Below are 25,797 nucleotides of genomic sequence, written 5' to 3' on the forward strand. Positions count from 1 at the left end.
GGACAACATGTCCCCACCCTCTCTCGACTCAGAAAATTGCTCAAACCATGCCCCCAATGCCACCCGAACAAATCTAGCAGGAGAAAAAAGAATTTAATTTTGTCAACTAGATAGGTTCATCACTCTTGTCGTCCAGCATCTTCTCCTCGAGACTTATTCACCTGCATGTGATACTTACACACAAGTAAATACTTGGATTTACTTGGTATCTGACATCATCGGGTTCGAGATTGGTACATTTTCCCCAACTCGATATGTTGGGGTACCCTATTATCATCACCCGAACACGACTAAACCCGACTTGTAACTCATGCTGAACGGAAACTATTACTTAGATGACAAAGTTCTAAATTTATAACTCAGTGCATTTGAACTTGTCTGGAAACGCCTTCTTTTTGAATTGTTAACTTGTTTATTAACCATAATACGATGGATTTCAAATTCCTACAAAATAGAGTGATTAGAGATTCTTCTTCATATCCAAATCCTTCTATCCAAAAACAATCTAAGGGCTGCTTGGATTACATGAGTAATATTGTTGGATCCCAGCTATCAACATGGATATACATGAAACCAACTATACAAACACAACATTATTGTACTCATGTGTAAGTTAACTAAAAACCTCAACTTTCCAAGAAACCACAACTGTGGGTTTCTCGACTTCCAAAAAAATAATAACTGTTGGATAAGAGGGAATGTGGACATCAAATGAAGGTACAACCATCGAAACATGATAGAGCTAGCGAGTGATCATGTTGTTACCTTGCTGGTCATTTCGTTTTCGAGCTGTGAATGGTCACCGCCAGCTCTCGTGGGGAAAGAAAAAAAATGGTTGATTAATGGTCCCCAGGAAATTGCACATTGAATGATCGTAGATTGCTCACCTCTCCTTGATTGGAGGCCATTTCTTGGCGAAGAGGCACATACCTACGCCCCATCTGCATCAAACTTAATTAAAGGAGACGTAGCCTGCCTTATCTACACCTACCAAATTAATCTAGAAATCCAATAAAACAGTTACAATATTTAAAGATATATTAATTCATGATCTATCTTTGGATAATTTGGACGATTGTTAAAAAAATAGCTATAACTCGAGGAACAAATTAAAGAAAATCACTTCCAAACATTCTTTAGTATCCAATATCAAATTTGGGAACAATGGTAACTCAAAATTTTGGGAATATCGCAATATTAGTTTTCTCTGTTTATTTTTTTGTGATTTGGTAGTTATGTTGTGAGAACAAGGGTTATACGTTCTTTTTCTTTCAATATTTTGACATTTTTTTATTTTTTATTTTGAAACTATAGTCCTGTATGAAATATAATATGGCGTTAGAAATGTCAACACTGTGTTTTGCTCCCACATAAAATGAAACCAAATTGCTAGACACGGGACTGACACCGACGGTCTAAAAGATTAACTTGCAATGAGACAAATATGCATAACTAAAATTAAAATTATGTCTGCAAATGCATGCAAATAAATTTCAAGCTTCATCATTTGTATCTTAACAATTTACCTCACAAATGTAGAGCAACAATATGCAAAAATGAAGCCATGGTAATCTAAATCACTAAAACTTCTCGAGAAACATTGTCACAGAAGTCGCGTCTGATCCAATTCCAACGAAGTCCTTTCACCATTCTCTAGACGTGTGAGGCTTGCACGTACGTGCTGTTGCTGTCCTTTTCATGTGATTTGTTAACATTTTTTTATCTCCTTAACCACAACATTCTTGTGGATTAATTCGAACCGAAAAAGTACAACATTCGTATTCTGTGACTATATCTCCATTTTTATTAAATAAATAGCTAATAGTCACGTTAAGTTTAGGAGAAAAAGTACTATAAAGTATTTTATAATAAATATATTCAATCAAAATCAGTGTTTGATAACAAGTTTTCGCATGCGACACACGTACTACTTATTGATTAATTAATAGTTTATTATTCACGTCCAATTCTCATGCTTCTTGCTAAGTATTATTTAATAAATATCAGTTAATCACGTTAAATTCAGGAGAATAAAATCATTGTAAAATTTTATAAACAAATATATTCAATTAAAATCAATAATCGACAACAAATTGTCATGTGCGATAAACATGCGTTTTACTTATTAATAAATAAAAATTATTCATGTTCAACTCGTGTCTTTTTCTTAACTAATATTTAATCAATAGCAACATCACTATAATTTTTTTATAACAACCATATTCAATCAATAAACGATAACAAGTTTTCATGTGCTAGTTAATGATTAATAAATTAAAAATATTAACGTGTGATACATACGCGTCTTGCTAATTAATAAATAGCAAATGATCATGTGCGACGAGCAAAGTCACGTGCGAGACGTATTCTTTGATATTTATTTAATAAATAGTCGTAATCTCGTGAGCCACGCGTGCTTGTTGGTCGTTGCTAGTTAAAAATAAAAGTTCCCGGCATTCTCAGTTTGGAAGCAAAAAAAATTTAAAAAGTGAATATATATGGCTAACCAGTACCAAAGACGTGATACGCATCCATGCACATCAAATTTAACTTAAAATAAATCAGCCACGGATTTTTTTTTTTTTGGGAAACTGTTGATACGTTGGTCGAGGGAAAATCATTTCGTGTTTTTGTGATCATTGATTTTTAAACAGTGGTATGTTGTTTCAATATTATTTTATATTTGTACGAGGAAGATTAGATTATTGAAACAAAACCAAAGGCACGAAAGTTAAATTAAAAGTTGCTTATTTATTACCCTCCAGATGGGGAATTTAGCATGTAGTTCGCAAAGAGGGTCGATGGTCCTGTCACAAAAAAGCTCTCAAAATTATCATCAATGGAACGGGGTGACTTCCTGGGGACCTTTTTTGGCTGGAAAATCAAATGGAGACCGAGGAGATTATCCGCCCATATGTTATAATTAAATTTATCTTCCACACACTCCTTTTCGTCCGCACTCGCCTTTTCCTCGACTTCACCAGCTTTTTTATTGTGAACTTTGTACCCCGGAGCCCATGCACGGGGAGCAATTGTAGATGTTGAGTTCAAAGCTGGTGAATGACATGCCCGAGGGGAAACCCCAGCAGCACTAGGAAAGGTTGCAGAAGGAAACGGAACATTCCCACAAGCGACCTCCTTCTTCAAACTAGCAGTCTCCAGAGGAGAGAACCCCCGCTTGGAGGAAACCTCATCACCCAAGGGATCATGCTGAGGGGGAGGTTCGGAGCATTTTATGCTATCACGTTTCTTGTGCGGTTTCTGAGCAAATGGGATTCTGTTCTCCAATGATGGGCCTCTATCAGGAGACACCAAACACGATGGCTTTGGTGTTATGCATGCCACTGGAGACAGAGGTGAAGATGGGGTAGAATTGCCACTCTGACTGCTTGAAAGTTCGAAGAGTCCGATAGCAGAACTCTTTTTCTTTTTCCGCCTCCTTAATTTCTCTCTCCCGATAGTAACTCTCAAGTTTCTTGAATCTGATGTATCTTGACCATCACAATACACACCTGATGAAGTTTTTGACAATGCGGAGGATGTTGATATGGCTTCTGGTAGGGTGTCTAACAGAGGGACCTTTTGTTTCTGATACTGTTCAGAATGATTTACAAGTCCACAGCCCGAGGAATAACCATCACAACATCGATCGGCAGACACCAAGACCAATGCTTCCTCTTGTGCAACTGATTTTTCAACACAATTAACATTAGAAGATTTCATCCCACTTTTAGAGTCTTGATATGTGAACGGAGTCAGAGAGGTAAAAAGGAGAAAGACTAGCATAAATAGCAGAGATGCAAACAGGATCACCACCATAGCTTTCTTCACACGCATCCAGAACATATATCTTCTGCAGAAACAAAGCACGAATAATGGCAAACTTGTTTTCATAGGTATCACAAGATTCCCAGTTGCCAAAGCTAGTTCAAGGTCCCTCTGTATAGTGGACGAGGAGAAATCAGTCCAGTATGACATTTGAAGCCTAACAGATTCTCCAGGTTGAAGAGAAAAACCTTGACAATTATGTACTTGAAATCCATCCAAACTACACTCAGCCCCTGAAACTTTAATTTGAATAACCTCCAAAGGAAGGTCACCCACGTTCTTCGCATAGACCTCTTTTCTCAAGGACTGATGACAGAAATTTTTTTTGCCTTCCATGTGGGGTAACATGCCAGAAGAAAAATTTAGCTGACTCGGAAAATCTATCTTAAATTCTAAACTCTGCACGGGTTTAGACCCCTCTAGCAACAGCAAGGAACGTGACCCTCCAAATCCTCGCAGTGATAACCATTCTACACCAGAGAGATTATTCCTTATCAGTGCTGAACTTCTCCATTCGCAGAGTTTGGAAGGTTGAAATAAGATTGGACCAAAAGACGCACTGCCATAAGGATGAATAAAAGCCTCAGTTATTGCATCTTGACCCAATGAGAATCCATACCTTGTTGGAGCAATTGATCTATTACTCAACAAAATAGTGTCTGAGGGAGGTTGCAAATCAAATTCTGGTGTCCTGCACTTATCAATGACTTCCCATGAATTTAAAATAAGCTGCACCACAACTGGTTCTTGGCTTGGGTTTTTGACAGAGACCCACCGGTAGCAATGATTTCCGACGTGAACCACTGGAAATCGTAGTTCATGGTCATCAAGAACAGACAGGAATCTCGCGTTGGCATGAGATTTCCAGTTTCTGAGTACAAATTCATCTGCTTGAATTGCAGCCACAGCCTGCAAATATGATCAACACTGCTAAGATTATTATTAAAAAGAACACCATGATTTATCAAACAAAATCAATTAGCAATAACTCACAGTATCATCTAAGAGCAGGGTAGACATGTATAACATTTAAAGACAACAATATCATGCACATGCGGGTAGTATTTTTTGGTATCAACGTGAAGCAAATATCTATTGGCCCTCAGAAAGAACTCAACAACTAAATATGGATAATAATGCAGAACTTATTAATCTCCTAATTCTTATATAAGAAAGAAGGTTCAACAAGCCACATCAGGCGTTTTAACATACCAATCTTATAGATTCTGGGAATCCACATAAGTGCTAAAAAGGTTTCAAGAACTACTGATGTATAATTTTATGATTTCTAATAGAGGCTGTATGCAATACCACGGGAATGAACAGCTAAAACCACTTTGAAAGAGATAGGAGAAAAAAATAAATCCTTGTTCCACATATCTATATTTAGTTTCACTACTTCGTGTGGTATATTCTCCTTGTGTTTCCTTGCAGCTAAAAAACACTATTTGCAAACATCACCAAGTTTAGACTTTGAAAAACCAAAACAAAAAATTTGTACAAACTACCAAACCAGTTTAAAGAAATCCCATGTGTTCAGTTAGCATTCTTAATGTCAGATAACAACAGACGAAAAAAGCTGTTTTGACGGTTAAAGATCAATTCTGCATAAATTGCATGCCAATCAATCCGAAAAAAATATTTCAGATAAGAAATATGAAGCAGAATTTGTGCACCTTGATTTCAGAAGGTGGGTGCATGCTGCGAATAAAAGACTTTTGTATTCCATTCATATAAACTACATTGTTGATCCCTGTAAATCCAACTGAAGAATCTACCCCATATCCCGAGCAGAAACTGATAACATCCATGCATGGAATTTCTATCTGAGAATTTCTAGTGTAATTTAATAGAATGAGCAATTTGCAGCGTGAGCTTACTGCAGGAATTTCAAGACGAGCGTAACTAAGTATAGCTACTAGTGTGATTGATCGAGGAAAAACTACAAGTCCTTCAACAGACTTGATTTGGAAAGTTTCAGTACCATCGCCTACTTTACTGACCTTAACAACACTCAGTAGACATGGGGCATCATTTCTCACAGACAAAGCAAAAATGGAAGATCCACTTGCATTGCATGGAACCAAGGCCTCCAAAGATGCTGAAACATGACCTGCTGAATATGGGCTTGGTTCCTCTCCAAGAGGTACCATGACAGTACCGATCTTATTCTTTGAAGATTTCAACATCATACACAAAGTACCAAATATTTTTCCTTCAAAATGGTAAGAAAAGTCCAATTCCATGATAGTCTCTGTTTTTTGAGGGCCAACCTCCCAATTCACATGTGGTCTCACAAAGATTTGTGTCAGATCAACCTCACCATTCTCAAAACCCAACACTACTTTAGCACCCAACGTTGTAAACTCACTCGAATTCTCCATAGCGACAATGTTGCAAATTGCGCTTGATGTGCGGAAAGTGTTCCCTGAGGACACAGATATCCAAGCAGTTACCTCCTCCACATAGAGGGCTTCATTGAAAGGATTAAATAAAGACAAATTCTTTTTCCACCTTCCACTGGAGTAAACATCAAATCCAGACTTTATCAAAAAAGGAGACTCGACAGCAAAGCCTTTAGCTTGAATCAGGAACCCACCAAAACTTGTCTGTACAACTAGTTGAGCTAAGGACAATCCTAACTGTGTAGGGGAAAACACAAAACATATTGTAGCAACTTCTCCAGGAGCTAGCAGCGTTTGACTAAAATTGCACGGATAAAACTGTGTGTTGCTACTGTAAGGATCGTAGACACTCAAAACACCAGTAGCTTCTAGATTCTTTACTGTCAAAAAGGCCAAGGATGGGACATACATATTCTTTTGTCCCCAATCAAGTAATGAAGGCTTTATCTCCACAGGAGGGTCCATCAAGCCAAATTTTACATATTCAACATTTTCTCCTGAATTTAAACTGCGAGTTTTATGGTCAAACGATGATCTTATACAAGAAGATGTATCAGATTTTTGGATGCTCCTGGTGTAAAAATCATCAGATGGCAATTCATGAAAACCATCTCGCTGCTTGAATGAGCAAGAAACAGTGCTCTCACCCAATAACCTGAAGATAACATGGTCTGAAGAACAGCTCAAGTTACTTCTCACTTGCTTAAATCCAGTAGAAAAATCTTCAGGTGGAACCCCATTCTCATCTATTGCATCTAATTCAGTATCAACTTCATCAGATAAAAAGTGGGTCATTGTCACCGGAAAACAGAATGAATTCGAAGGTGGGCATACATTCTCCAGACTCTGTTGATGCAAGTAATTTCTTGAACCTAATTCTAAATTAACATGACCATTCAATAGATCTGGATGGTTTGTATCAACATGAGCCCTGTAGGGCCCGCATAATCCTATTTCTAATTGATTTGGCTTTTCATTTATTGGACATTGCTTGCATGTGATAAGTGTGAACAAAGCACAAAATAGAACCACCGCAATGTAAGCATTCTTGGAAACGTAAAATGGTGCCCTGAATAACATCGAATAGACTATATTAATTGACATGCTAATTTGTAAAAATCCTCATGGAATCAGTATAAAACAGTTAAATATTAAACATTACAAAATAATGGCAGCCACCAGCATAATTATAATTCCAAAGAGAGAAGAAAAGGAAAAAAGAAAGAAAATTCAGGGGAAATTTTTCAGAAATAAATTCTGACAAGAAAGGGAAACTACTAACAACTGAATATAAGGTAACTGATTCATGAGCTATAAAATATCGCACAACACTTAAACGTCAACAACGAAGATTTTTCTTTGCTTTAAATACCAAACACCAATCACCAACAAAAAAAAACAAAACAAGCGTTTTCAAAAGGAAAGGCGATGTGAAAAAAACGACAACATATCCATAGACAGGCAGAAATGTATAGTCACATCATTATTAATCTATCTTTAACTATAATTACATAGAATCACCATAATTATCAGTAAAAGCTCCCGGTAAAAACATCCACGCAGAGAAACTCGCCAAGACGTCACTTTTGTTACGGTATATACTATCTAACGTCAAAGACTCCATCAAACCGCCAAAAAATTAACATGAACACAAGAAAAACAACTCGACTAACACTATTACCTTTTTCCTGCACTCAAAACACCAGTGATTATTAAAAGCAGAGCAAATAATCAGAAATGAATCAGCTTTACAAAATGGAAAAATAGCCACAATAGGGAAAATCCAACGACTAACAACAAACACCCGTAAATTTTTTTGCAAGGTGATAGAGTTGTCGAGCAGTACTACCTATTAGCGTTGATCACTAGGGTTTGAGATTCCATATTTCAGTGAAAAAACACACCATGAACCGATACAAAAACAAGAGAAACAGCGAATTTTTGGGATTTGAATTTTAGGGCTTGTTCTTCAGCCCAAAAAGTACATACGTTGATAAAGAAATGCAGGCACCTGATAAACAGCCAAATGAATGGCCTGTGTAGGTGGAGGAGACGGAATTTATAGAGCGTGACGATGAACTTGAATTTACCCCTATGCCCTTGAATCGAAAAGCACGAAACCTTCAAATGAGTTATGAAACGAATTTTTGTAGGGGTAGTGAAGTCTTTTTATGTGAAGATTGTGGCACTGAATAAATGTCATGCATGACTAATTTGTTATTGTATAATACCTTGAACAAATTTCTTGAAAGGAAATCTCCACGTGATTATTAAAACAAATATCTTAGAGATTAAAATGATATATAAAAATATCAAAAAATGATTGGTTTATGTGTGTATTCTTCAACAATATAGTATAATCTAGATGCTTAAATAAAATATATAGTTGGAGCTTTTTTGTGTTGCTTTATTTATTGGGTTAGAAGATTTAAAAATTTCATCACATTATTGATGTGTCCATATTTTGATTAACAAAAAAACCCAAGGTCAATAAACAATCCAACCTGAACTTGATGAATATTTCTATCAAGCACAGGTCATAACTAATTCGTATAACACATTCATGTTTCCCGTGTTATGATACGTTAAAATTTGAAATTTAAATTTCACTCTTATCTCTATTATGTTAACGACATCGATATTGAGTAGGTTTTCCGTGAGATTGGTCGACATCCTACGTATCTAAAGTGAAAAAATAATTTTTCATGCGTTGGGTCATATAGGAGATTCGACTCACAAAATTAGTCTGTAAGACAGTCTTATAAAAGTTTTTGTGAACAAAATTTAAACAAAAAATAATTGTAAGACGATGTAAATAAAAACGTGTTAAAGATAAAAATTGAACTCAAGTTTTGGTGATGAAAACTAAACTAATCTGATAAAATGGAATTGTTGGACACATATCTTCTACGGAATAAAATCTGATCAGAATACTGAACTAATGTACGCTAAACTATACTGACATGAAAAGATGGCAAGTAATCACTCAAGTGAACTAATCTAAATTAAGATTGATTTGATAAGCTTAAAGAACATGATAATGAATTTATATAAACATATCTCAAAGTTCTATTATCGAGCTAAATTGCACACGATTAAAGTCTATCAGATTGATTTAGAATCAATTTGTGATCTAGTTTATCCTCACCAATATTTTGTATAACTGTAAGATATTGTAAATGTCAGAAATCTTATTTCCAAATATATTAAAGTCGTTAAGTAGTTGCTAGTAGTTTCAGCTCAAAGGGTTATTGAACCAAGTTGAAGTAAGTTTTGTATAAGAGTTGTACTAATCAAATCTTTTATTGAAATTTTTTTGAAAACATAAAAATGAGAGACGTAGAAACTCAATATTCAAACTTCCATGAGTAGGTCTATTGTGAGACGGTCTCACGAATCTTTATCTGTGAGACAGGTCCACCCTACCGATATTCACAATAAAAAGTAATACTCTTAGCATAAAAAGTAATATTTTTTAATTGATGACCCAAATAAGAGATCTGTATCACAAAATACGACCTACTCGAGTTGACAAAAACTTGTGTGAGACGGTCTCACGGATCTTTATTTGTGAGACGGGTCAACTCTACCGGTATTCACAATAAAAATTAATACTCTTAGCATAAAAAACAATATTTTTTCATATATGACCCAAATAAGATATTAATATCACAAACCCCTGAGACCGTCTCATACAAGTTTTTATCCCTTAAATAAATGTTTTATTAACAAATTTTTTGAGTTTTTTTTTTAAAAAATAATAAAAAAGGAACATGTTTCTGTTTCATGGGAGTGGGATAATAGAGATTCTTATAATTTTTTATAAGTATCTATCACTTTGCTTATGTTAGATTCACGGGAATCGGGTATAGATATTCCTAACGTTAACCGCCCGCATTTGTTCTTTTTTCTAATTTATTTTAATAACCAACCTAAACTTTAACCTATCATCGTCTTAATAATAACTAGCGATTCGACACACGTAACAATCATTTTTTATGATTAATATTTTAGAGTTAAATACAGTAATTGATTTTATTTTAAAATTTTGTATTGATTTATATTAATTCAAAACAATAAGATTAAAAATATAAAAAAAATAATGAAACAAATAATATTTAGTGAATTAATATTAAAAATAAGGGTGTTAATTGAATGGCCTTTAATGAGTGGTACGTGTTATATCTAAATGGTCTACTAAGATGGGTTTTAATTGGAATTACCAAACATTTCCCTTTCCTATATACGTGTTTGTTATGGTACACGAGTAAAATCAACGTCTACAAAATCCTTTTATGTTGTATTTAAGTCGATGGATTTGAGATGATGAATTTAAAAATATATTGATTTCAAATTCATTGATATGTCTAGATAGAAAAAATCGAAATGAATTTCACTTCATTTCAAGTTGTGCAATTTCAGTAATAATCGTTGTAAATTTCAAATACAGACAAGATAGATTTTCTCAAATCGAATATCTTCTTGTCAAATGCATCAATACTAAAACATCCCACACATTGGATTTTCAATCCGCATATACTAAATATTTTTATCTATCTATATATATCTTATATTGGTCGAACAAAAAAAAAACATTTGGTAGAATATGTAACATATTTAAAATAACCTATCATACAATATGTAAAACAACTAAACTATTTTTACGGGTGGCTAAAAGTAAGACCTAGTCGATAATTACTATCAACTTTGTCAATGCAAATATCTTTGATATTGTTTGGTATATTTGACAAGATGATTATTTATTGTTCAAATCGTACTCACTATCATATAACTAATCACACTTGATAAATTACTCATTTCAATCCGTTTTTTTTATCACTTATATTATAAGTTAAAATCTTTGGATCATTTTATCTCACGTATCAAATAATATTTTTTTATTAATTAATTAATGAGTATTTGAGTGTTTTTAATATTGCTCGGGTTTAAAATATATTGATTTTACAATATCCACAGTGTATCCCGTGATTTCATTTTCAGTAGAAACTTGTGTGAAATAATATTCGTTAAAATAAGAAACTAGTTACAAATTCGTGATACTTAAATGAAAAGTATGTCCTTAAGATTGGTTCAAACACGCAATTGACTTTGCAGCCGTACTGCGGACAGATGCCAAAAGATAATACGCAATTGACTTGAAGCCACACTGCTTGACAGATTCCAATGCCACACTGCTGACAGATTCCAAAGATTCATGGATAATGGCAATAAATTAAATTATAGTTCAACGAATCTTGTTCAATCTTTCAAATCTCAAACGTAAAGTCAACGGGTAAAAATTTGTGTGTGGAGACAATCAAAATTTATTTTTACGTTATAATCTTTAAATGTGTAAAGTTTTGCATTAAAATTTCTAATAGTTTCGTTTGCAGAAAAAAATTGAGGGGCGTGTTCGAGATCGTAATCCGACTTCTTCAATCAAATGATGTGGATTATGATTCAGTTGTTAGTTCTAATTTATTTCAGTGAGCCACAAAACTAAGAATTTAAACGAAAAATCTATTGAAATTTGTAGAAGATATTCATAACCAACATCTAATATAATCATGTAACATTTTTACAAGAAAAACTAGAGGAATATCATGAAACCGAAAGAATTGTTGAACGGAAATTGAAATAAGCGAACTAAGATTCAGATGATTTTGCAGAAACTTTTTGCTATAATTTTGTTAATGAATTGTCGAGGGAACTTTCTGATGATTATCTCCTTTCTTTTGTACATTCCTCTCGAAACGGTCCGAGCCAAATTTCACTATCGGTAGACGTAGTTCGTGGGTCAATTTCCCCCAATCATATGGTCACAAGATTTGGGTCCAACATTCTCTTATATGGAATATATATGATATTTTATAAGGCAAAAATTCAATGTTATTTCGTTGATAACTTTATGTCATGTCGATTGAGTTAAATAAGTCATAACAGTTTTGACAAAACGTCTATCATCGAGACGGACCATCGTTGAGGTCCTTGTGCTGCAAGGAAATGTGTGACTTTGTTAGCACGAAGTTAATTATGATTTTTGAATGATCATCGTTAAATAAATAAATAAATATAAAAATTTTGTTTATCAACGCATGCACGCATGATAACGATATATTTGCGCGAAGATTAAAAGACCTAATCGACATGGGCTCTTAAATGGTCATCATCGAATAGGCCAATTAGTGAACCATTTTGACAAGGCCCATGGGCCTTTGAGACGTTGGTTCGAAGATGGGCTTTGAGTTTCAACTATGGTTATAATAATCCAAACCGGCCTCGATACGTATGTTAATCGTGCTCCTTCGCATTCGAAGATCACCTTTGATGCACATTGCACTGAGTCGACATGGAACGGACGGCATGGCAATTGGCGGATATCAGCGCGAGTGGAGTTTTATTTTATTATTTGCCCAACCGATTTTAAAATCCCGGCTGTTACGTGCTGACTAGTGTTTAACTCGGCGTACCACTTCGTCGGAGTTCTTCCGGTCTAACCAGCTGCATGTAATGTACCAATTAATGAATACCAAAACATTGCAGTTAACGAATTATATCAAATGACATTTGTATGTATTGGAAGTAAAAAGTTTTTTATTTTTATTTATCACAAAATGAATTTTAATTTATAAAGAAATAAATGAACATACGTTTGTTTGATATAAAATATATATGTATTAGTGTTTAATAAAGCAAGCTTTGGTATTTTTACGTAAACTAAAAAAATTAGGTCCAAGTCAATTAAGAGAAAAATTAGATAAAACGTGTTTTACACATAGATAGTTATTAGCCAGCCAATCAAGATAGGTTAGCTAGGTAGTCAAGATAAGTTAGATCATTAGCATATGGTTAACTTATGTATATATTATTATTATTATTATTATACATATAAAAGTATGGATCATGAGTTTTATTTTTCAATTGTGAAAAAGATAAAAATAAAATATTTATCAATATAAATCCAAAAACTCAAAATCCATAAAAAATATTTTAAAAACTATGAATGGAATGATTTTTCAATATCGACTTATTAGTAAAAAGCCTTCACCAATTTTTGAATTGTCGAAACAAGAACTTTATGTAATAGTTCAAGCACCAAAGACGAAATGTGAATATATATGTAAAATTCTAATTGTTGCAAAATGACAAAAAATGGAATATCAAAATTTTATATTTTTTATACATAATATATAATTAATGATTAATGAATTATCACTACAATATACATTGATTGTAGTGGTTTATATCACTTCAAGAATAAAATATAACTCCTGCATGAAGTTTATCAAAGAATCCATACTATCTTTATATATTTTATTATTTTAATTTTCTCTTTAAGTTTTTTTTAATATTTTTTAATGCAATTTTTAATTAAATGACAAATTATAATACCACAAGAAGATAAATGAAAAAAATTAAATATGAACGCAATAGTAGAATAACATGATAAATATAGAATCACAAGATAATATAAAATTTTATACTAACGTATTTTATGTGAAAGTAAAGAGTTTAATAAATTATTTAAGAGTATTCATATCTACATATATGAATGTTAATATATTAATAATTTTATAAAATATGAATCTCTTAGAAGAATTCAGAGAGTATATATCTATGATAAGAAATTTAAAGATTTTAGTTGCATTTTTTTAAAAAAAATTATATATCAGACAAATTTATAAATTTCCTACATCAAATTTGGTAGCATTTGGAACATCTACTAAGGCTTTTTAACATTTAGATATTAAGAAAGGTAAACCCGACCTTGGTTATCAGGAACAGTGGAATCATAATAAAAATTAAATATTTTATTGGTTTCAATTTCAAAATCAGCTCTCATAATATATAAATTTCTAAGAATAATTGTTAAAAATTATCTTTACTGTCTCACAATTGTATAACTATTTTATTTGATATTAAAAAGTAGATCATAGTAGCACTTTTTTTAAAAAAATTTATATATCACACAAATTTATAAATTCAATGCATAAATTAATTACATACTTGAATAAATATGTATTCAAGTATGTTGGGAACATAATAACAAATATTTCTTTTATAAAAATCAAGATTGCTTGTATTTCCGGACCCAACAATAATTTATTATTATATTACTTTTTCCATAAATTTTACCACCAAATTTGTGTTTTAAAATTTGAAAATAACTCCAACCTTCCCGTTTGTTTAATTGCTATTTAAAAATTATCTATGAGAAGATAAAATTAATAATCTGCATAAATATACATTTGTGTTTTTTTCTTAGCAAATACACATCTAATTTTTTAAATAATTTTCTTAAATATATAAATAAATATAATTCATTTTGTTCAATAAAAAAAATGGAGACTTGACTTTTAAATCTCCAATAATATAATTAAATATGTGTTCAGTCTCTCTCGAAATTTTTTCTGCAGTCTCTGATTCACATAAAAATTGTTTATGCACTCTATGGGCCCTAATTATTTTTCGGATGAACTTAGGTACATAACATTGAAAATTTGAAACATATATATATTATTGCAGAACAAATTGTTTTAGATCTCATAAAAAAAAAACAAAATTTTAAGTATAAAATTGGAAAAAAGTATATTAATATCAACACTTACTACTCTTGTTCGTGTACTCAAATATCACATATTATTATTCGATCTGAAGATTTTATAATGAAATATCATATATTAGTACCACATATTTAATATTTTGTACTGATATTCATATGAAAAAACACGTGTCATTAATACCAAAATTTGTTATACATGTTTGGAAACTCAAAAATCATATATTAGTGTCAGATCTAAAATATTTAATTAGTTCTGAAAAATATATATTTATTTCAAATTATTTATATTTATTACTGAATTTCATAAAAAAAAAAAGCACATATAACTTCACAAAATGTAGAAATATTTTTTGAACGAATAGAGACTATAAATGACATAAAAAATGGTCCTTTTTTATTTTGCAGACACAAGCTCATAATATTTAATTAATTTAGTGGAACTATTATTCAAATATAAAAATCAAAGAAGCGTGATTTCTATGAACGACGGAAAGAATAATGCCGTACTCAATCATCGCATGCTTCAGCTTGTCACTCTCTCTTGAAATAAAACAATAACCCCCCGATGTCTGTCTCCATGTGGACTTTTCGAAATTTAAAAAAGTAGCTATACACACACACACACACACACACACATATATATATCTCTGTCTCTATGTGGACTTTTCGAAATTAAAAAAAGTAGCTATACACACATACATATATATGTATATATTATATGACATTGGCTTATCATTTTGAACAAACCTAGCTAGCTATAGGGCTGAAATAAAGTATTATAAACTAACTTAACTACCATTCCATACTCTTCGAACTACTTGGGTCACTTTTCAAATAAATTTCACACACACGCACACACTGATACACTTACAGATATATTATTCAGAGGAATAATTGTCCGATAACAATTAAAACATGATGTACGACATACTGTGTATGGGATGAAAATAGTTGGGGAGAAATATTTGCGTCGATTAGGATAACGATTGAAACATAACGTGTGCATGATTTAAAATATTTAAATTGCGTAATTATTATCTATTATATAACATTTTAGATAGAGCGAGCGCACACATACATACATACATACATACATACATATATATATATACATATATATGTATGTATGTGTAATTAAATGGTCCTATCATTTTGGCTCTTTTCTTGATCTCAATTACTTTTCACTAATTTTTTTCCAAGATTAATAATATAATGTAAGCTTTTTTGAACTTTATATTTTTTATGGCAGTGTATAATAGTTAAAGCAATGAATGGAATATTAATATTGTTGTATAATTTTAAAAGGTAAATCTTTCTAGCTAAAAAAAGAAAAAAAAATGTAAATCTTTTGAACAAGAATCTTTTCCAAGGTAATTGGATCGTTTGAACACACACGCTCATATATATAGGAATATTTAAAGCCTTAATTAAACAAAGACTGCTTTTCAAGAACTCAAAGGACACCTCTGTTGGCCAATATATAATGATCTTTATTAATAACAACTATTTTTCCTATGCACTTTTTCCAACTTATATTTCTAATTTGTTTGGTCTCGTTTTGCTCTCGAAATACAACGATGGATGATATATGAAATATTGACAATAAATCCGTATATATGAATAAGATAATAATTCATAATTTTAATATTTCGTAGAACTTGAGTCAAACGTTGGATATAACAAATATGTGTAATCAATTAATGTCCGTCTATTACACCAAATCAACAATGCTAAAGTATAGTCATAAATTTATAAATTTTGGCAGCATCATCTTTAACGACATTTTAAACTATATTGTATTACATTAAATACATAAAGTTGAATTATTTTGTGAGCTTTGTACCCACTTGCCCGTTGCATGCGCCTTCCCACTACTTATTATACGAATGAATACTGATACTGTTTTATTACAGGTTGGACCGTTCCATTGATTTTGTCTTGAATCCCTCTATGTTAGAACGCGCGACAGTACCTACTTTACAGCCAACCAGGATGGTTCTTTATAATATATTTCCCTTCTTTTTAAATCTCTTTAATGTGTGTTGCATGTTAGAAAAATAACTCAGAAATAAGGTTGTAATTGAATTTAATTCATATAAATTTTTTGAAGGTTGAGAATTTAGTGGTCCAGACAGAATAATAATCTTCCAAATAATAGAGACTTGATGAATCCCCACATTGCAGAGAACTTAATTCTAGTAGAAAATTTTTACTTGGGAGAGATCAAATTTTACTTATATTTGAGACAGTATATATAGACAAATAGATCGATTCTTGTATAAACACGATTTTCATAAAATAGAATAATCTCCTCAACATGTGTGCATCGGGGTTTGAATGAGCTTCTGTTTCCATTCGTGAACGTGTAAAAATAGTTGCAATTGAGCAAAAGTTACTTGTCATGACAGACTCATATTGTACTTGGACGGTATCTCAAAGAACCTTGAATATTGGAGCTTTAGTTACGTAAGAACAAGAGTTCTTTTGTGTAATAGAGAGATCAGATAGTTTAAGGACTTTTTAGGATATATGATATATTTTTTAGGGAGACTACATTTTTGGTCATGTATATTTGCTTCTTCGCATATTTTGTTATCCATATTATCAAATTTAATTTTTGGCAATTCGATATTTTTCATCAGAAGTACTAATACGACACTATACGTAGCATCACATCAATGTCGCATTAACTTCACATAAAATAAGTACTAAAATTGAAAAACAAAACAAATATAGTAGTTTGATAACATACAAGACTAAAATCACGAAGAGAGAAACATCCAAGGCAAAAATGCAAATCTCCATAATTTTTGTTAATATCATACAATTTCACAAGTTTAATTCAATTATGACATAAGTACATCCTGAATTATTGATAGTAAATTGGCACACATTCGTGTCTGTTTAATATATTTCTCACCCCCGTTAGCCCGCCTCGTGCGATGGTGTGTCTAAACCTGGTCATATGGGTTATGGGACGGCCGGGTCAAATCCTGAGCAATAGGTCTAAACTCGATCAATGGATCTAGAAGCGTGAGTCCCTTAAAACCCGTTACCTAACTCGGACTTGCACCACAATATATAGTAATAATAGCATATTTATATTATATATTATATTAAATAATGAATGTAATAATCTCTAACCTTAATTCACAATTTTACCGTCTTTTATTGCTAATTTATTATTAAAATTGATATTTTGGATGTAATTTTGATGAATTTATTACTTTTTGAACTTTTATTGTGTGTTTGCTAAAATTAAAAACATATATAATTTTTCAGAGATTTGCGAGTTCAACTCGAATTGAACTCACAGAATTTTGAGGTGAGGCGGGTCTAAAAATAAGACGAGCTAGGCGAGACGGGACTCGTCTGGGTCTAAATTTTTCTCGGCGAGTTGGGATCCTAAATCGACCAAATTCATCTGAAACATGTTTCATTGCCGTCCCTAACAAAAGAAAAAGAGTGAATTAAACAATCAACTAAAAGAAGGAAGAGTAAGTCTCTTGTGAGACGGTCTCACGAATCTTTATCTGTGAGACGGGTCAACCCTACCGATTATTCACAATAAAAATTAATACTCTCAACATAAAAATTAATATTTTTCATAGATGACCCAAATAAGATATTCGTATCACAAAATACGGGTCTCACACAAGTTTTTGTCAAAAAGAAAAAGGAGTTTCAGGAGCTGAATAGAGTGGCAACCAAAAAAATGGTGGACCATTCTAGTGTATGTAACTCATAGACTAGTAACAAATGCAAATTTAACCAAATTTTATTGCGTGACAGCTTCTTTTAATTATTTTTTTAAAAAATTTCTACCGCCAGTGGTAAACTCCTTTATATAAGTTAGAGAGATTCCTTGACCAAAAAAAAATAAAAATAAATCGATCTATGAGCACGAATAGGCAGAGATCCGAGAGAGATGACAACAAACATGACTCCTAGAATATACCCCATAATATTTCAGTGAGAATATGCTTCACACGAGAATCGATCCTACGACGTTGAAAAATACTAACTCACGTCACTCAAATCTTACCAACTCACCTATGCCCTTGGAGGCTTCATTTATGTGCCATTTTGTCAATTATGTTGTCAAAATCAAATAAATGTTCTCGATTATTCGTTTCACTTCAAATTTTTTTCTTTTGGGAATTTAGTAATCTTTTTTTGAGCGTGTTTACATGATACTGAGCAGGTTAGATGTCAATGTCACACCAAAAATACTAAAATTATAAAAAAAACAAATATTGCAAACTATGATCGGAATTTGATAACACTGGAGATCTAAATTGCAAAGAGACAGACATAAATGATGAAAATTATAGTTTTTTCTTACTTACATATAAATATTTTTTGTGTTAATTTCATTTTTTTAATAAAAAACTGCCGATACGATAATAAAATTGAAAACTTTTCAGATAATTTTTATAAGATTTTCTAATAATTAATTATAATATTTAAGTAAGAAAAATTTTCTGTTATCTTTAAAATTCATGGTGTTTATAAATAAAATATGGCGTATATGATATTTTTTGGATTGTTTTAGTGATTGTATCATTTTAATTTGTACGATAGCATAATACATTGAATGTATTCTATTGAGTAAATTACAATATTGGTTATATATTATTTTTTCTCGACGGTTTTGATCTTCTTCGTATCAAATATAAGTTGAGTATGTATATTTCAATTTTAATCTTTTTTTTTTACCAAGAGTACTTATGTGACACGACGACGTGATATCTGAAAATGACTAGAATAGAAAAATCTTAAAGAGACTAAAAAAAATCGAAAAAACACAAAAATATATAAGACTAAAATTTTAATTTTTCTTATTTCATACTACCATATATTAATATATTTAATATTTAGCATAGATAATAAAAACTATGTGGCCTATGCACTTTAATAATTGACATGAAATGTCGTCAAATTTAATATAAAAATCATTTTAAAAACATATATACATTTCAACTCAATTCGACAAATGGCTAGAGCACCTTACATTTAGGAACACGTAAAAAGGAAATTGAACGGTGTGTTTACATATATGGAAATAATTTCAACAAATCAATTGTATACTTTGTTTAAATTAATTTTTTTCAGTTATTAATATATATTCTGAATTAAAAAGCTCTCATTAAGATCCTTTTTAAGTTCTTTACTCAGACCAACGATATATGTATAGATTGGAAGTGATGAAATGTAAATATTAGTATATATAGAGCAAATACTGTTTTTTTTTTCTTTTTGAATAATTGAGATATACTTTAAATGTAATTTTTTTGTTAGTATAACATGTAACAGAATTAATTTCTCTAATAAATGGAGGGCATTATACGAAAAATACAAGAAGGTTATCTAATTAGTTTGTGGTATAAAATAATTAATTAATTTACCTGTATAAAATTATGATAAAAATATGAATCAATTTTATGTTATGTTATTTATTTAAATAGCATGCATGCATGTGATGCAATACAAAATAGATGGTACGAATGTGGTCTCCACGACGTATTGAATTTTAAATGTTCTCGCGTCGTTATATATCGAATGAGTGTAGTTAGGTTCCGGTCGTCACATGCACGCAATAAGGCTCTTGAAATATATATATATATATATATATATATATATATATATATATATATATATATATATGTGTGTGTGTGTGTGCGCGCGCGCGCGCGCGCGCACGGTGTAGCCATGTGTTGCTTCGCCTAGGCGGCTTGTTTTTTCCGATATTTTTTATACATAAACTTTGTCTAATTTTCCAGTAGCCCGGAGGCTCCATTTGTCGATATTAACTCTATCATGGTTTAGAAAATTTTAGTTCGGTTAGAAATGAAAACTTGGCTCCGTCACTGTATGTGTGTATAAACAAAATAAAATGTTGCCAAATTGTGGGTGTAAATTCTTTGATCATCTCATGATAAAATGATACTCTCCTTATTTAAAAAACAACATTATTCGAATAAACATGGTATATATTAATGCATGCATGGGAATAAAAACTAAGAAGAACCAGAGAATATACATTTATTGAAGTTAAATCCACAAATACACTACACAGAAATCAATTCAAATTACATGTTCAAGGAAAAAAATCAATTCAAATTACATAAAATACAGTAGATGAAATCAACGAAAACACAAATATATATTGCATGGACATGATGAAATAAACTAAACTATAAATGCAATCCAAACAAATCATCCACCATCGATGATGCAAGGTTTCTTAGTCATGCTTAGAATGACCAATACCGGGACTATTCCCAGGGGTAGTATGTCGGAAAGAATCCTCGTGTCCTTCATCCAGTTTCAACCAACGCAACCCACGTTGTTTGACTAGGTTTACAACATTATTCCCATTGCTGGTACTGCCATCTTTCAAATTCATTCTTGGGGATACAAATCGTCCTTCGATATGAAAAATTTGGTTTGATAGGATGAAAAGAACGAATATCAGACAAGTAAATGATTTGGCCATGTGAAATATATACAACAAGCTAAGTAATTGTATTGGAAAATTAGAGGATTTTGTGAAAGGAATTAGGGTGTGTAAGTTATCTTCAGAAAGGAGAAGAAATTGGAAGAAATGTTGAGTTTTAGGGCTTGATTCAGCCATGTATTTATAGTGAAAAAGCTCGGAGAATGCATGTGGTCAGGTCCCTCAAACACCTAGGAAAGATTCCTCCATATGTGAGAGTTGCATGCAAGCTTGAAATATACTTTAAGAATTCGAATAACTAAAAAACATACATTCATTAGGTAATCCGGTTAAAATTATCAATATTATATCTTCCAGACCAAAAAAATTGTTAGTTTATATATCCGATCTCGATCGAAATTCTTGAGTCACCCTTATCATGGTTCGTTCATTAGACATGAAATATGTGCACGTGCATGCATACGTAAAGATTACGAGATTTTGGTTTCGACCGAGAAATTTAGTTCAATGTGGTCAAACAATGACCCAAATCCCTTTCTATCTAAAAAATGAGAAAATTACATTTTTGGTCATGTAATATACACTTTTTCTGTTTTTTTTATCATATTAATAGTGAATAAATATTTTTAATAATGTGTTCTTTTTCATTATTAGTTTTTTTTTTTTTACCATATTCCAGCCTGTTCATCGAAAATTGCTTATGAGTGCTGACATGGATTTTTTGAAGGAAAATTGCATATTTCATGATACTAATTTTCCAACCATAAAATTAAACTAAAAGAAAATGAACAAATCCCAAATGTCACATAATATTATAAAAAAATCATGACATATGTGCGATTTTCCTTTCAAAAATCCATATCAACATCAACAAGCCGTTATATTTTCGGTAGATACGTTGGACTCGGGTCAAAAAATGAAAAAAAAAAAACACAAGTTATATGACTAAAGATACAAATTCAGTGTTAACATAATAAAAAATTTAAAAGTGCAAATTTCAAGACCACGAATGTAATTTTTTCCTTAAAAAAGATGCATAGTAATTAACTAATAATAGGATTTTCTAGACCCTAAACTTTGACACCTTTTTTTAGATTATTTGATAATTTGTATTTGATCAAAAATTCAAACCCGGTAAAGAATTATAAATAATTATGGAAACGAGTGGTTGTACCAAAAATATTTTAAAGGAGGTCGACACGAATAGCTGTTGAACAGCGAAACAATAATCGGACATGGCGCCTCTTCCCATACGAATTACGCATGAACACCTCTTCTGTCGAAATAAAGACATACCGAATATTAATGCATTTATTTATTTATTGTATTTTGAAAGGACGAAAATAATGCATTTAGATTCCATTTTCAACATGCAGCAGATTCTCTCCCGACACTAATATTATGTAATGATTAGTACAATGAGCGGCCGCCATTAATCCGATCACCCACACTTGCATTTAAGGGTCCTTCCACCCTACACTGGCGTTACCACCACTGAAAAAAATAAAATAAAATACCCATATTTGATCACACACCATTTTTATGTGAATGTGAATCTTATATGAAATTAGTCAGATCTTGGTCATTGATCGTAGAGATATAGTAGTACCATCAAATTTCTCGCATTTAAGCATATATTTATGTATTTTTGGCACCATAATTCTTTATTTAATTATTATTCGACAAATATCTATATAGTTAAATTTCAATATTAATCTGAATAAACTCTGAAAATCGAGTCGACATTTCATTTTAAGGCTTTATTACTTATTAAGTATTGTTCAAAATATTCTCAAGTCGGATCATGTAATTTATTTTTTTTCCTTTGTTATTTATTTAATTTGTAAAATTTAAAATTACAAAAAACCATTTTTTCCTTTGATCCTATAACTTGAGGCAATTTTGACATAATTTGATCCATTTCCTCGAATGAAAAATTTCACATTCCTTATCCCACTCTATTACTAACTTCTAATTTATTTGGTCAATCTTTATTTAAAATTATAATTATACCCTCATTATACAAATTTATTGAAGATGTTTTTTAATTGTCCTTAAACGACATTTCTTTTTAAATCGTTTAATCATATATTTATCTACATTTTAAAATTCATCATATATTTATCTATATTTTAAATTTTTTAGGGGATTATATCGTTCCTAACCAAAAAAATGAAAAAAATTAATTTGAAAATTAAAAAAATCACGTTTGAATAACTATTCCAACTGTTTAAGCACGCAACACGTTCAGAAGGACGCTATTTTACTATAATACAAGAAAAGTAATTCATGTTGAAAAATATATTTAAAATGTGAGTATTGAATATTTGAATGTTGAATATTTGAATGTTGAAAATAAGAGTTGTAAATATTGAAAATTAGTGTGTGATGATGTAGGTAATGATGTATTTTATTTTTGGATTATTTGTAAAGATTTCCTATAAATAGATCTCTCATTTGTGAAGAAAATCACAATTGAGTAGAGAGAAAAATATTATAAAGTGTGTAGTTTGGTAAATTTTGAGAGTTTGAGATTTTTACTTTTTACCATAAATTTTTACTTTTTCACAACACGTTATCAGCACGAAGCTCTAAAAGTCCTACATACTTTTCCAAGCTCCAAACAGAAGAAAAAGGTAACAAAAATAATTATATTTATTTTACTGTTATTTATTTATTGTGTATTTATTTAATATACAATATAATGTTATTATTAGAAATAATAAAAATAAATTTTTCATAAACTTGTTATAAATCCTGGGAGGATGTTAAGACGACATCCCACACTCCCGGTAAGGGATACGACAAGTATAAAAGCCTATAAGGTTTTTAAACAAAATAAATTATGACACTCATTATAATATTATGATATGATATACATAATTATTTAAACATGTCTAATATTATATATATCATATTATTATCATAAAATTATACAAATACATACCTTTATTTTTTTTGTACCCCAACGGTCATAAATGGTAAACAACGGCTATTTTTTGCCCTATAAATATGATCTCACAAACACATTCCATCACTCCAACTTTCTCTTCTTCTCTAAAAATTATTCATCATCAAATTTTTCGAAGAAAAAAGAAGATGGCTTTCTCAAGGTTATTTTTAATTATTTTGGTTATCATACTCACGAGTCTTTTATTTATCGGAGAATATCCTCCTCGTGTGTTTTCTTTATTTTTACAAATACTTGTACTTGTTGTTTATCCGTTACTTTGTATTGCAATAATTATTAACTAATAAAATGCATCGTAATTTTTTAGTACCACCATGTCAAATTTAACAAAGCTCGAATTTGTTGCGCTCGACATCACGGGAAAGAATTATATGCCATGGACTCTAGATGTAGAAATGCATCTTGAGTCATTGGGTCTAAGCGAGACCATTAAAGAAAATGGCATATGCACGTCACAAGAAAAGGCAAGAGCCATGATATTTTTGCGTCGACATCTCGACGATGGATTGAAATGTGAATATCTGACTGAAAAAAATCCCATGGCTTTGTGGAAGGGATTAAAAGAAAGATTCGAAATATAAGAGAAGTTATACTTCCGACCGCCCGGGATGAATGGAATACATTGAGATTCCAAGACTTTAAAAAAGTCAGTGATTACAATTCGGCGATATATAGAATAATCTCGCAATTAAAATTTTGTGGACATGAGGTCACAGAATCTGAGATGCTTGAAAACACATTTTCCACGTTTCATGCATCAAATATTACTCTACAGCAACAATATAGAGTACGTGGATTCGCGAGATATTCTGAACTCATCGCCTGTCTTCTTGTGGCGGAAAAAAAACAACGAGCTATTAATGAGAAATCATCAGTCCCGACCCACTGGATCAACAGCATTTCCAGAAGTAAATGCTGTAAGTAAAAATGAATTTAAACCTGGAAACCAAAATCAAATTCAAAGACAAGGTTTTGGTCGAGGTCGAGGTCGAGGTCGTGGACGTGGACGTGGACGTGGAATTGGCCGTGGTCGTGGTCAAGGCCGTGGTTTTGAAAATAATCGAGATAGTTATTTTTATAACTCATCTCAAAAGAACGTCCCAAACCATCCACAGAAAAGGCATCATGAGAATACAAGTGTTAATGAGAAGCACTCAAAAAGATATGAAAGTTCTTGTTACAGATGTGGTACTCCAGGACATTGGTCCAAAGTTTGTCGAGCCCCTGAGCACCTTTGTAAACTTTATAAAGAATCATTAAAGGGGAAAGAAAAGGAGACCAACTTCACTGAACGCAGTGACCGTTTGAGTGATTCAACTCATTTTGATGCTGGTGATTTTATGAATGATTTCTCTGGAAATGATCAATATGTTGGTGGGATAGAAATGAACAATATTGATGCTGCAGATTTTCTCAACGATTTCTCTGAAAATGAACAATATAATGGTAGAATATAAATGTACAATAATCTATTTTTCATGTATTCATAGAATAATGTTTTATTGTATAATTATGATTTGTGTTATATTTAAATATATATTGCAAGTAATTTATTTCATTGCATATTTTT

At 31.4% G+C, this 25,797-nt stretch overlaps 1 protein-coding gene across 3 annotated transcripts; it reads right to left on the bottom strand.

Moving 5' to 3' along the window:
* Positions 1 to 2,731: 2,731 nt before the first annotated feature.
* Positions 2,732 to 8,267, bottom strand: LOC142553202 (uncharacterized). Of its 3 annotated transcripts, none has more exons than XM_075663330.1 (3): positions 8,083 to 8,267; positions 5,505 to 7,302; positions 2,732 to 4,737 (listed from the first exon to the last, which is right to left on the bottom strand). In XM_075663330.1, the coding sequence occupies exons 1-3, from the start codon at positions 8,115 to 8,117 to the stop codon at positions 2,755 to 2,757; spliced, it is 3,816 nt and encodes a 1,271-aa protein (XP_075519445.1). In that variant the 5' UTR covers positions 8,118 to 8,267; the 3' UTR covers positions 2,732 to 2,754. The 3 variants fall into 3 exon arrangements, with proteins under 3 accessions (XP_075519445.1, XP_075519606.1, XP_075519524.1); XM_075663491.1 differs by lacking the exon at positions 8,083 to 8,267 and adding an exon at positions 7,755 to 8,076; XM_075663409.1 differs by lacking the exon at positions 8,083 to 8,267 and adding an exon at positions 7,396 to 7,709.
* Between the last annotated feature and the right edge of the window lie 17,530 nt (positions 8,268 to 25,797).

This window comes from Primulina tabacum, chromosome 1 (genome assembly GCF_025594145.1).
Source record: "Primulina tabacum isolate GXHZ01 chromosome 1, ASM2559414v2, whole genome shotgun sequence".
NCBI lineage: Eukaryota > Viridiplantae > Streptophyta > Magnoliopsida > Lamiales > Gesneriaceae > Primulina > Primulina tabacum.